Source organism: Echinops telfairi, unplaced genomic scaffold, assembly GCF_000313985.2.
Source record: "Echinops telfairi isolate 266 unplaced genomic scaffold, ASM31398v2 ScPeMD7_5;HRSCAF=22, whole genome shotgun sequence".
NCBI classification, from domain to species: Eukaryota; Metazoa; Chordata; class Mammalia; order Afrosoricida; family Tenrecidae; genus Echinops; species Echinops telfairi.
Window position 1 is genome coordinate 17,113,899 of NW_022103901.1, and position 12,336 is coordinate 17,126,234.

At 56.4% G+C, this 12,336-nt stretch overlaps 1 protein-coding gene across 1 annotated transcript in view; it reads left to right on the forward strand.

Moving 5' to 3' along the window:
• GTF3C1 (general transcription factor IIIC subunit 1) overlaps window positions 1-12,336 on the forward strand; it is a 79,505-nt gene that overhangs the window by 43,880 nt on the left and 23,289 nt on the right. Inside the window, 12 exon segments of the mRNA XM_045286128.1 lie at window positions 575-728; window positions 2,744-2,847; window positions 3,610-3,794; window positions 4,832-5,080; window positions 5,266-5,411; window positions 6,286-6,383; window positions 6,843-6,939; window positions 7,040-7,217; window positions 10,824-10,965; window positions 11,407-11,542; window positions 11,868-11,949; window positions 12,056-12,244. Coding sequence (XP_045142063.1) covers window positions 575-728; window positions 2,744-2,847; window positions 3,610-3,794; window positions 4,832-5,080; window positions 5,266-5,411; window positions 6,286-6,383; window positions 6,843-6,939; window positions 7,040-7,217; window positions 10,824-10,965; window positions 11,407-11,542; window positions 11,868-11,949; window positions 12,056-12,244 — 1,760 coding nt within the window.

Here is a 12,336-nt window from a genome sequence, read left to right on the forward strand (position 1 = left end):
GTTTATAAATGGGTATTTTGTCATATCTTGCCCTGTCCGACATCTCCCTTCATCCACTTTTCGGTTGTCTGTCCCCCAGGGAGGAGGTCACATACAGTTCCATGTAATCGGTTCCCTCTTTCCTACCCATTCTCCCTTTACCCTCGCTGTTTTGCCACTCACACCTTGACAGGTCATTCTTAATGTGCTTTCCAGCTCTGCCAGTCTGCCATCTGTGATCTGGAAATAGGGTCAACGTGACTCCAGTAGGGCAGCTATCTCAGGAGAGGAATCAACAGAAATTCAGATCAGAGACTCGTGTAGATGTGTTTCCATCATGGAGCTGGGTTTCCCCTGCCCCCGGGTCACAAATCAAACCCTGTAGCCCCTCTAGTTCCTGGTGCCAGACTCAGGATGTGAACAATTGCCTGCTGTTGGCTACATCACCCCATAGGGAGTTCTCATGTTTCCAGAGGCTCACCGTTCAGTTCCCCCCTCCTGTCAGCTGGACCCCGGCTCCATTGTCAAGGTTGAGAACGGCCTTCCATGTTGAAGCTGGCTATATTGACCACTGCTTATTTTGTGGCCTTCCTAGGATTCAGAAAATGATCATGGATCAGGAGAAGCAAGAAGGAGTGTCCACTAAGTGTTGTAAGAAGTCTATTGTCCGCTTGGTGCAGAACCTGTCCGAGGAAGGGCTCTTAAGGCTGTTCCGAACCACAGTCGTTCAGGACGGCATCAAGAAGAAGGTAAACCAGGCCTCTCCTGACACCTCCCCACAGCCTGGCCTGACCCTGTCAAGACAGCCCCCTGCTGTCACTGTATCCCAGTGTTCCTTTGCGGCCGGAAACTCAAGAGTTTTCTGTTATGCTTCCTAATTTGGGGGCCAGAGCTCTCCCCCTTTTGTGAGGAAGCTGGGAGCATAGGAGCCGCTTTTCTCTTGATCGCCTCCCCTGGGGGGTGAAGGAGCGGAAGGAGCGGGGTGCCCGGTAGGCCGGCAGCACATAGCAGGTGGAAGATTTGAGACAGAGCCGCCAGGACGTCTCCGAGCAGATCTGAGATCTAACCCAGAGGAGACGATGGTGGCAACCCACCTGGGAAGCCTGGCCGGGCCTCTGTCAGCTGGTTGACTTTCTCTGTGAACGTCGCAGCCGAGGGCCATTGCCCAGCAGTACGTCTCCCTCCGCAGCACGTGTATTGGGGTCAGAGTTGCTGGAAGTCGAGCAGCTGGGCTGAGACCCTAGGGGCGGGCCCTTTGGAGCAGTCACATGGACTTCTCGCCGTTTTTCTGACTGCATTCTAGACCCTGCCGTGAGAGAGCCCCGCTCTGCTGAGTTGTTTGCTAACCACCTGGCAAAGTCAAGCCTTTTTGTTCCCTCCTTTCTTTCCTTTCAACCTTCTCTTATTTTTAGAGAAGTGTTTAAAATTCTGAACACTTTACAAAGAAAAAGATTTAAACCTTATGTCTGAGTTTCCGAGTTGACAGCTCTCTATGTCTGCCTGGTCCTTCCGTCTTTCTAAGCTGCCATGATGAAGCCCCCTTGACCCTGTCTGTCCCCCTGCAGCTTGCCTCTCGTCCCTTTGAGCACCCTGGGCTCCATTCTCGCATCAGAGGACAGGAAAAGGCCGAGCTGTCAGCGGCAGCAGCACCTCCGTTGGCTCCTGCTGGTCTGCAGAGACCTCTGGGAGGCCGGCTCTTGGACTTGCAGACCTCTCAGGGGATAGTCAGCGGGGAAAACCTCTCCCGGTTGAGGAATGGGCAGGGAGTGGGGGCAGGGTGCTGTGGCGTCGCTGCCAGCTGTGTCTTATAGCTCCTTGTGGCTCTGTGCCCACCAGGCTGGGCCTGGGAGGGGAACCCATGTGCAGATGGACCAAATGACTTCAGATCCCAAGGAGCCTGGTGTCAGGACCTCCTGCCCCCGCTGCAGAGCCCACCTCTCCATCTGGAAAGGGCTGCAGGTTGCACATGTGCTTCCCACAACAGCCCTGGGTGCCTCTGCGCCCCGCCCCGCCGCCTGCCAGGCTAGGATGCTCGAGGAGATGAGAAGGCTGTGTTTTCCTTCCGTTCTCAGAGTTATTGCCTAACTGTGTCTTGCTGGAGCCTCAGAGAACCACAAAAATGTTGGTGAGGCAGGATGCAAGTCCCCACTTCAGAAATGACAGGCCCAAGGGACTGAGCTGGCTTCATAGAGTCCTTGTGGAGCCTGCCTGCCTTCTGAGGAGGGGCCTCAGGCTCTGCCGTCCACTGTCTGATGCACAGTGTTTCTGTTGAGACCCCACTCTGTGCAGGAGGTGGAAGCCATCCCCTGCCAAGGAGTTGCCCTTTTCCATCCTGCACGCCCTCCTCCTCGGCAGGATCGCCTTCAGTGTTCAGCTTTGGGACCTGGGAGAGGTAGCTCTCTACCCTCTGCAGGAGTCCCTAGACAGCACGCTCCCTGAGAGGAGCTTAATGCAAGTCCTTGGATTCCCGTGTGGCTATGGGGATTATCTGCAGGAGCAGTGCTCCGGGCAGCCTCAGAGCCCCAGGAACCATGGCCATCTGCGAAGCGCTGCTGGCCACCCCCACCCTGCCAGAGCAGAAACCTGGCTCTAGCAGAGCTTTACAACCCATCCCACGTCGCTCGCTCACTCGCTCACTCACTCCGTCGCTTGAGGGTTTCTGATGCCAGCTGTTTAGTAGCTGTTGGAAACACTGAGAAAATGGGCACCACATGCCCCACCTCTCAGCTCGGGCCCTGCTCTCTGCACACACTGGTCTCTGCAGGTGGAGCTGGTAGTGCACCCGTCCATGGACCAGAATGACCCGCTGGTGAAGAGCGCCATCGAGCAGGTCCGTTTCCGGATCTCCAACTCCAGCACAGCGACCAGGCAAGTAGCAGAGTCCAGCCGTCTCCCTCCTCCAGCCTTTGCGAAAACAGCCCCCTTTATTCAGCCTGTGCGAGATCAGTGACTCCATCGAGACAGGGTTTGTGATCCCTGCTCCCTGAATCCGAACAAGGATCGAGGCTTGGCTTCTGTACCCATTCTCGAGTCTTTCCGTGGGGAGCCTGTAGACAGAGCACCCCAGTCTCTGCTCTTGGGCCCTGTGTGACCAGCTGCCTCCCTGAGGTGGTCTCGGGTTCAGTCCCTAAACCACCTTTAGGCTTCAGAGGAAACCCGGGCTTGGGAGAGCATCCTTGGCTGTGGCTAAGCCAGCGGGGCTGGTGCTGGCCTGTAGCTGTCAGCCGGTGTGGTTTGCCCTCCACTGGGCTGCCTGTGAGGAGCCCTGGTGGTGCGGTGCTTAAGTGCTCGGCTGCCAACCATTGGGTGGGCAGTTGAAAGCTGGGACTTCTGCTGTGGGTTTGGGGTGGGTTTAGCGGGGTGGGGGCTTGCAGGGAGGTCCTCCTTTCTGGTGTTTACTGACATGCCAGCAGACCCCACAGCGAGGGCTTCTTGTCTCAGAAGGTAGCCGCTGCTCCCCAGGGGAGGGTCCCCACCCATATGGCTAGTGACCCGGATCTTAGTTATCCTTTCCGTCGTCTGCCCAGCCTTTGAGTGTGAGACCCCGGGGCCAGATGGCTCTGTCCCGTTCCCATCGCAGCCCCTGCCCTTCCTCTCACTGTGTCACCACGTGCGGTGTTTCAACTGCAGGATTAAAGTGGTCCCACCTACAGCGTCACAAGGGGAGGCCGACGACGAGAGTCAGGGGAAAGAAGGCCCCAGTGGGTCCGGATACCCTCACTCGGGCGCATCCTCTAAAGCTGACAATGGGCGGAATAAGAAACCCGAAGAGAATATGGGCATGGGCACACTCAAAGATTACCACCCTGTCGTAGGTAAGAGGCCTTGTCCCCATAGCACCTGCTTGATGTAGTGCCCGTGCTGGAGTGGGCATACTGGTGGTGCCTGGCAGCCTACATTCGAGCACCAGGCTACAGTCCGGAGAGTTGGGTCTGACTGCCATTGGTCTACCACAGAGGGCAAGGGGTTGGGGAGGGGTGTCACGCCATTGCTGCCTCAGCTGATGTCCACAGAATGCCTCCCAGGCTGCAGAGAGCCCCACCCAGAAGTGTGCTGGGTACTAGTCTCCAGCCCCCAGCAGGGCTGCCATGGCTGACAGAAGGGGGCTCACCCGTGCTCTGCTTCCTGGGTACACACGGAGGAGGGCAGGCCTGGCTCGTGGACCTCCGACCTCGGTCAAGCCCCTTGCTGTGGTGCGGCCCAGATTGCAGGGGTGATTGATTTGTGTGCCTGTCTGGCCTTCGCCCTCTGGGATTTACAGTGAGCATGGGGACACCGCCCAGCAGCACATGCTCTGCACAGAGCCAGCAGCCCTCTGGCCCTCAGGCCGGCCAGGACAGGGGAGGGGAAGGGGCCTCTGGTGGCAGGAGTTCCCGCCAGCTTGCCATGTCTACCTGTCCAGCTTGCCATGTCTACCTGTCCCCTCTCCCTGGGGAGAACAGAGGAGAGCTTTTTCTACTCCACCAAGAACAAAGCTAACTTTCACAGAGCCTAGACTTGGGGGGCTTTTCACAGCCCCCGTCAAGCGCCTGTGGGTGTCAGGCCCTCTGCGCGTCACCAGCGCCTGGTGCTCCCTCCGCAGCCCAGCTCACACCGCTGCGGGCATCTGTGTCCACGTGACCCGCTCCGGCCTTGGCCGTGGGGCTTCACAGTGAGGTCTGCCCTGCCCTCTCTCCATCGTTCCTGCCTTTCTCTCCCTTCTTTGCGCAGCCTTCCTGCTTACCAGCTCTCCCTCTGGCAGTGTGTCCCACTGCCTGTCCTCTCCCACGGAAAAGCGCTGTCCGTGAGGGAGGGCATGTGTGTGTCTGGTCCCTGCTGCCCCTGAGGGTTCTCATGCTTCCTCTTGCCTCAGTTCCTGGACTGGGACGTTCGTTGGGCTTCCTGCCCAAAATGCCCCGCCTGCGGGTCGTGCATATGTTCCTGTGGTACCTGATCTACGGGCACCCTCCCCCCAACATGGAGAAGCCGGGCCTCCACGGGGAGAGGAGACCGGGGAAGCCGGAACCTGCAAATGACTCAGAGGCCTCCTCCGATGGCCCGTCCAGAGACAACGAGGACAGCTCCACCTTCGAGTCCGGAGGGGAGCTCACCCCAGAGGCAGGTGAGCTACCCTTGCTCGCCCTGGCTGCACCACCGAGAAACACTTGCCCCTTAGCCTCATGCCCACCGGCTGAAACACACACCTGAGCCTCTGGGCGCCCGTGTGCCCCTCCTTCCCGAGGGACCGGAGAGCGGTGCGGTCCAAGGAGGACGTCCCTGCTGGGACTGATGCTGACCTTTTCCTAGTATATGTAGAAGAATCCTCGTGGATGCGCTTCGTGCCCCCCATCCCAGTGCACAGAGACTTCGGCTTCGGCTGGGCCCTCGTCAGCGACATTCTCCTCCGCCTGCCCCTCTCCATCTTCGTGCAGATCGTGCAGGTCTGCTACAAGGTACTCGAGGCGTCGGGGCCCTGGAGTCAAGGGGAATACCTGGGTGGCTTGGATGGTGGACAGGTGTTTGCAAGGAAGCATACCTGAAAAGACTGAGACTTGTTCTTGCAGATAATGAGATGGGTGCGGGGCAGGAGCCAGGTAGGTAGACGGAGTCACTGATGCATGTAGTGGAATGACGAGCACGTTGCTCTCCCGGGTCTGGTAAACTCATTCTCGTCGCTCAGAGAAAGAAGCGCTGCTAACCTCTTTGGTACAGTTTTTTCTAGTCTTTGTATTTGTGTGCCTGTGTGTGTTGTGTGTGTACGCTCTCTCTTTAAAAAAAACAACTTGAATTGAGACTATACCCTATTGGTTCTTTTGTTACCTGTCTATCCACAAAACAATGTGCCATGGTTCCACATCATTCATGTTTACATTTGAACAGGTTCCTAGAACTCCTCTAACCCGTACCCTCTGTTGGCTCTCTTTTTGGACATCGACGTTCCCTGATGTTAGGAATGACGTGCTAGTGGACACTGTTGCTAGTCTTTTGCAAGCAGCTCCTCACTTTCTCCCTTAGGATAAGAACAGTAGAATCATGAGCTTTAAAGAGAAGGAGTGCTCTTAATTTTTAAAATGTGAATAAGGGCATTGCTCCCCCAAAATGTCAGCATGTATATGCCCAGCAGTGGCAAGCTGGGCCCCCTGCCTGTTAGCCCTGCAGGGTGGGGTGGGCTGGACAGGAGGGGTGACTGGTTTAGGGGCAGGTGAGAGCAGAGCCGTCCGCATTAGGCTGACAGGCCAGCTGTTGGGGAAATGGTGGTGGGTGCTGGATCACGATTCGTACACTCGCCCTGGCCTCCGCATGAGCTGAGCCTGAACTCGCCCGTAGGTGGAAGGCCTGGAGGACTTTCTGAACGACCCTCTGAAGAAGCACACGCTGATCCGCTTTCTCCCCAGGTCCATCCGGCAGCAGCTTCTGTACAAGAGGTGAGGGGACGCCCGGGCATGGGAATCCCGTTGTCTGCCCCCCCCCACTCCCGGCCCCTCAGCCCCCAGCCTCTGGGGGCTCCTGCAGCAGAGAAAGGCTACTGCTTCCCAGGTGGGGGAAAGACATTCACCCTCCCACCGCTGGGCACCGGGCACCTTCATCCGTGAAGGACAGGGACAAGTGAGGATAGGCTGGCTCTCTGCAAGGCTGCAGGTGTTGGAGTGCTCTTTCCTTTAAAGCCGTCTGCCTCCTAAAGCTGATCTCATGCCGACCTGCCCCCCTGGGCACGAGACGGGCTGGCGCTGGGCTTCGGGGCCAGGCAGCCTTCCAGACCACGGGTGGGAGGGGTGGGGGTGGGGGTGGGGGTGGGGGGAGGAGTCGCATCCCTTGCCCCAGGCACGGCGCCCTGAGAGGGGATCGTGGCGTAACCGGAGCCCACCGCTCCCCGTGTTTTGCAGGCGCTACGTCTTCTCGGTCATAGAGAGCCTGCAGAGGCTGTGCTACATGGGGCTGGTGCAGTTCGGTCCCACAGAGAAGTTTCAGGATAAAGATCAGGTAACGTCTCCCATGGCAGACCTCCTGACGGTCAGTGACGGCATGCCAAGCCCATGGTGGTGTTGCTGACTCTGGCTCCCGGCCCGCACCTCTCTGGTAGGTCTTTATCTACCTGAAGAAGAACGCCGTCATTGTGGACACCACCATCTGCGACCCGCATTACAACCTGGCCCACAGCAGCCGGCCCTTCGAAAGGCGCCTCTACGTGCTGGACTCCATGCAGGACGTGGAGAACTACTGGTTTGACATGCAGTGCGTCTGCCTCAACACCCCGCTAGGTACCGTCTCCTCTGCTCCCCCCATTTGCAGGGGATCCCGGGGCATTCCAGCTGGAGGACACTGGAGCCAGCCAGCTTGGGGTCAGCTCTTCCCAGGGCCGCCAAGACCTGGCGTGGTCCCTGAGTCCATAGCAATGGGTCCCACACACGGGTGAGCCCCAGCCATCTCCAGTCTCTCCTGTGGGTCACGTCCTCCACCTTGCAGGTGAGAGCACACCCCTCCCTCCCCTCAGAGAAAGACGGGGTGTTGAACAGGAGGCTGGGTGGGGAATAAGCAGGGTGGGGGCCCAGGAGATTAGAATGGGGTAGTCAGAAATGCCCTCTGATGCCCAGACTTCTGAGCTGAGATCTGAAAGGGGAGGAGCATTCCAGGGCAGGACTTACATGACAGTGAAGAGTGGTTTTTATATTCTTTTCTTTTTGGTTTTTATATTCTAAGAACAGCAAAAAAAAAGCCCAAAACATTGGAGTATTTATTATTATTATTATTTTAGATTTTATTTTATCAAAAACATTGCTATTTTAATCATATGAAGTACACAACTCATTACATTCACCATGTTAAGCAACCATCATCACTATCTGTCTCGTGTAAGCAGGGTCAAAGCAATGTTTGTCTTTCTGGGCCTGACTCCCCTCGGTGGAAGGAGCCCTGGTGGCAGAGTTGCCCAAGCATTGGGCTGCTAATCCAATGGTTAGCCTCTTCCCGTGGGAGCAAGATGAGGCTTTCTGCTCCCGAGATGACTCGCAGTCTCGGAAACCCTGGAGAAACGTTCTGTTGTGTCTTGTAGGGTCGCTGAGAGTTGGAATTGCCGCTGTGACAGTGGGTGTGGTAGTGGGTGTTTCACTCAGCCTGTCTCCAAGGCTCATCATACGTTGCAGCTTTCCTCTTCGTGGCTAAATACTATTCCCTTGTGTGGACATACCACCTTTGGTTCATCCACCCCTCTGATCGTGGATACCTGGCTTGCTCCCATCTTCTGGTGCCAGTGGTGCTGCAGCGCACACTTGTGGTCATACATCTGTTTGCATCCCGGCGTCCAGTCCTCTTGCACTGAGGAAGAGTGGAACACACTGCCACTGGGATTGCAGGATCCGAAGCTGCTTGATTGCTTGAGGAAACGCCGAGCCATTCCCCAGGGTAGTCCCATCCTCCGTGGGTTGGCGATTTCTCGATGGGCCTGCCCGGAGTCTCAAAGAACCAGATTGGGTTTCATTGTTTCTCTCTTTTTCCATCGCTGATTTCCAGTTCGATCCTTCTTGGCTCCATTTTCTGCCCACTCTGGGTCTCCTTTACTCTTGTGTTCTAGTTCTTAACGCAGAAGCTTAGATGCTTGATAACATACGATTAGAGTTAGGCCAGTGTCTGCAGCACTTGCTGTTTTCTGTGTCCTGCTTGGTGAAGGCCACTCTCACGGGTATGAAGTGGTATCTGGTCGACCCGGTTTGCATTCCTCCAGTGGGGCACGGCTTTGCCCATCTTTTCATGGGTACTGTGGCCATGTGGATGCCTTCTTTGAAGAGGCACTTATTTCTTTGTCCATCTTTAAAATTCGGTTATTTGTCTAATTGTTCTGAGTCACTAGATTGTTTTATCAAGTTAGTGACAACATCTCTATGTTGCTAAAAGGTCACCCTGGCTGCCGTACAGGAAGTAAACAGAAGAAGGAACAGAAATGGAAGCAGGAAGGGACTGTAGCTTTTCTTTTCTTTTCTTTTTTCTTCTTCTTTGCAAATCATTTTATTGGGGGCTCATACAACTCTTACCACAATCCGTCCATCCATTGTGTCGAGCACAGCTTTTCTAAGGGAGCGGCGTGTGGTGCAGCAGTGAAGAAGTAACGAGGGGGAGAGGTGAGAGCAAGATTTTAGAGAAGGCTTGTTGATTGACTTGGGTGAAATGGGCTCGGGGGATAAGGCCTCTTCCCCTCTACTGCCCTCTCATCTGCGTACCTCACACGGGCAGCCATTCCTACTTCAGGCCTTCCCTCTCGGAGAGCCCTCTCTACCCTCTTCCCCAGCACCTTTCTTGGCCCCATCTTATTGCCTTTCGTGAACTTCTTGAGCACAGGAGCTTTGGCAAGGTTCCTGAGACACGGTAGACAGCGTGCACGTGTTTATTAGAGAGTGCGGGTGTGGGGAGGGGGGTTAGTACATCCATAGAAGCTAGGGAACCTTTGACCCTGCTGTCTGGAAGCCAGCCTCCATCCAGTCTGTTCTCGCCGCCTCTCCCAGGTCCTGCCTCTTTGGGTTTGTGCCCAGGCCGGAGCTGTTCTGTTCTTCCCGTCAGAGCTGGGAAAGCGCAGTGCACTTTGACTTTTAGCAGAGCACGGGTCTTTGCAAACAGCGTAACGAGCAACTGGCATTTAGTACCTTTCATTGGTCCAGCTGCTTTTCAGATCCATGTTTCAGAGAATCCCGGCCTTCCGTCCAGCACTAGACTTCCACCATTTCAGTTTTGAAACATGCCCTAATCCTCCTGCATGTTACACCCAGATAAAGATCTGTGAACCAGCTTGCTATGTGACCCAGAGCCTTCGAGGTCAACAAGTGGGGAATTTCCATCCCTGCCTGTGTTTGTGGGCAGTAATGTGGGGGGGCTCATTAATCCAACACTGATTATCTACTCATTCAGCAAGTGTCACGAGGGCCTGGGAGAAGCAGCCTATCACAGTCAGCATAAGCATCCTAGCAAGCAGGGGCTCCCCAAACATTTTTGTGAACCAGCATCCCCTGGAGAACATTCTAAAATTCTGACCACTGGGCCTAACAGCAATTCCGATTTGGGCCAGCCGCTGGTTCGCCTGTAAATCTGCATTTATAACGAGCAACCGCGTGGTGCAGCTGTTCTTGCACCTGAGAGTCTTTACCTGCAGCAGGCTCGTAGTTTCAACTCTGGTTTCAAATGATGGGCTTGGGCAAGCTATTTGTAACCTCCCTGCATCTCTAAGCTGGAAGCATGGGCACTGCCGCGCGGGCCGAGGGGAAGCCTGAACTAGATGCTCCAGCGAGGGGAGGAGAGAAGGGGAGAGCTGAATTCTCACTGCCCTGTGCCTTCCCCGGACCATGCGCATAGCCCAGGGTCTCAGCATGCAGCAAGCGGGACTCTGACAGCCCACAAACGATCGTCACTTTTCTGTGCCTTATTCAAGCAGTGGTCTTAGCTGGACGTTGGATTTTCACACATGAAACACAACTTTTAATGTTTGCTCGTAATGCCAGACCTGCTCCACTCCAGCAGCACACATGTGGCCGCTGGGGAAAGCATCCAGCTGTGACATCATCCCCAAGTGGCCTGATCCTTCCCAACCCCCTCCCCACCCCCTCACCTGCAGTCCTTTCTGCCAGCTGCTCCCTGCTGTAGGCACACAGGGGTGCATTCTTCTGGGGGTCCAATTTCCTGGGTTGGGAGGGGGGTGGTCCCATTCTGTACAGACCCCTCTCAGGTTCACCCCCTTCTAGCAGGCTTGTGTGGTGTTTTCTGCTGAGAGGCTGTACCGTCTCAGGCCCTCTCACCTGTGAGGAAGCCTGCCCACCCGAAAGTCGTTCTCCCCTGACCCTGCAGAAGAGAGAGGGTCAGCGATCGGCCTGTGCTTGGTTTTCCAGGGGTGGTGCGCAACCCACGCCCCAAGAAGACCAGCAACCAGGACGCGGGCAGCGACGAGGAGGGCAGCCTGCAGAAGGAGCAGGAGAACGCTATTGACAAGCACAACCTGGAGCGCAAATGCGCCATGATGGAGTACACCACGTGGGTCCCCGCCTGGGCCGGGAGGGAGTGCACCATGTGGGTCCCCGCCTGGGCCGGGAGGGAGTGCACCATGTGGGTCCCCGCACCTGGTCTCCGCCTGGGCCATGGCAGAATACACTGTGTAGGTCCCTGTGCCCGGGACGCTGCCTGAGCTATAGTAGAGTGCCCCACGTGGCCCTCTGCCAGGCTAAGGCTGGCTTCTCTGCGTGCTTTATATGGCCCACATGGTGTTCAATAAAAATGGAATCCGTTGCCAACATTCAAAAACATGAAAATCTAAATTCGTACATCTCGGGTCAGCATCAGGGCTCCCAGACTCTTCACCTCAGCCCCTCCGGAGTCCCTCCCGAGTCCCTCTGGGAAATGAATGTCCCTCCTGCCGCGTGCCCTCCGGGCCCCAAGGAGAGCTCTTACTGTGTGTTTGGTCTTTCCTCGTCTCAGGGGCAGCCGTGAGGTCGTGGACGAGGGCGTGATCCCTGGAGATGGGCTGGGAGCTGCCGGGCTGGATTCCAGTTTCTACGGACACCTCAAGCGCAATTGGATCTGGACCAGCTACATCATCAATAAAGCAAAAAAGGTGGGTGCTCGGGGGCCCCCCTTCTGCTGCCCCTCTCCGGCCTCACAGCTTCTGAATGGGGAAAGCAGAACTAACCAGAAGCTGGCACTGGTCCCTTGTTTGGGGAGGTGGGCCACGCCCCTGAACAGCCTGTCTGCCCAGTGGAGTTCTCGATGGCGTGACGAGGTTGCCCTCTGTTGGGGAGTGGTGGGTGTGCAGGAGCGTCCTGCCCCGAAGCCCACTCTATTAGAAGCCCACTCTGTTAGACACACGCGTAGTTCACTGCCTTTACGGTTCCATCCTCGCTCGGGCGTCTCACCCATGCTGGTGCTCCCTTGCCTTTCAGGAGAACATGGCCTCGGAAAATGGGCTCACAGTGAGGCTCCAGACCTTTCTGACCAAGCACCCCATGCCATTCGGTGGTGGAGGTACGTATGCTGGGAGTTCACCCGCAAAATAGACCCGTGCAGAACCAGCCCATTCCTGGATTGGAGTGTCAAGGCTTCCTCGTGACCCTCCGGTGGTTATTTCCAGGCAATAACAGACTGAGTCTTTGGGGAGACGCGCGATCGGCCCCTGAGGTCTCGGCCGACCAGGAGGAGCAGGTTGAGGTGGACAAGGAGCCCACGCAGGACAGAAACAAGAGAGTGAGGGGCGGGAAGAGCCAGAAGCGGAAGCGGCTGAAGAAGGACCCGGGAAAGAAGGTCAAGAGGAAGAAGAAAGGTGACGTGGTGGCCGTGTGCATGTGTGGGCCGTGGCTTCGTGCGCCCCCGGCCTGGAGATAGATGTGCAGCAATCCTGAGCCCTGCCTCGGG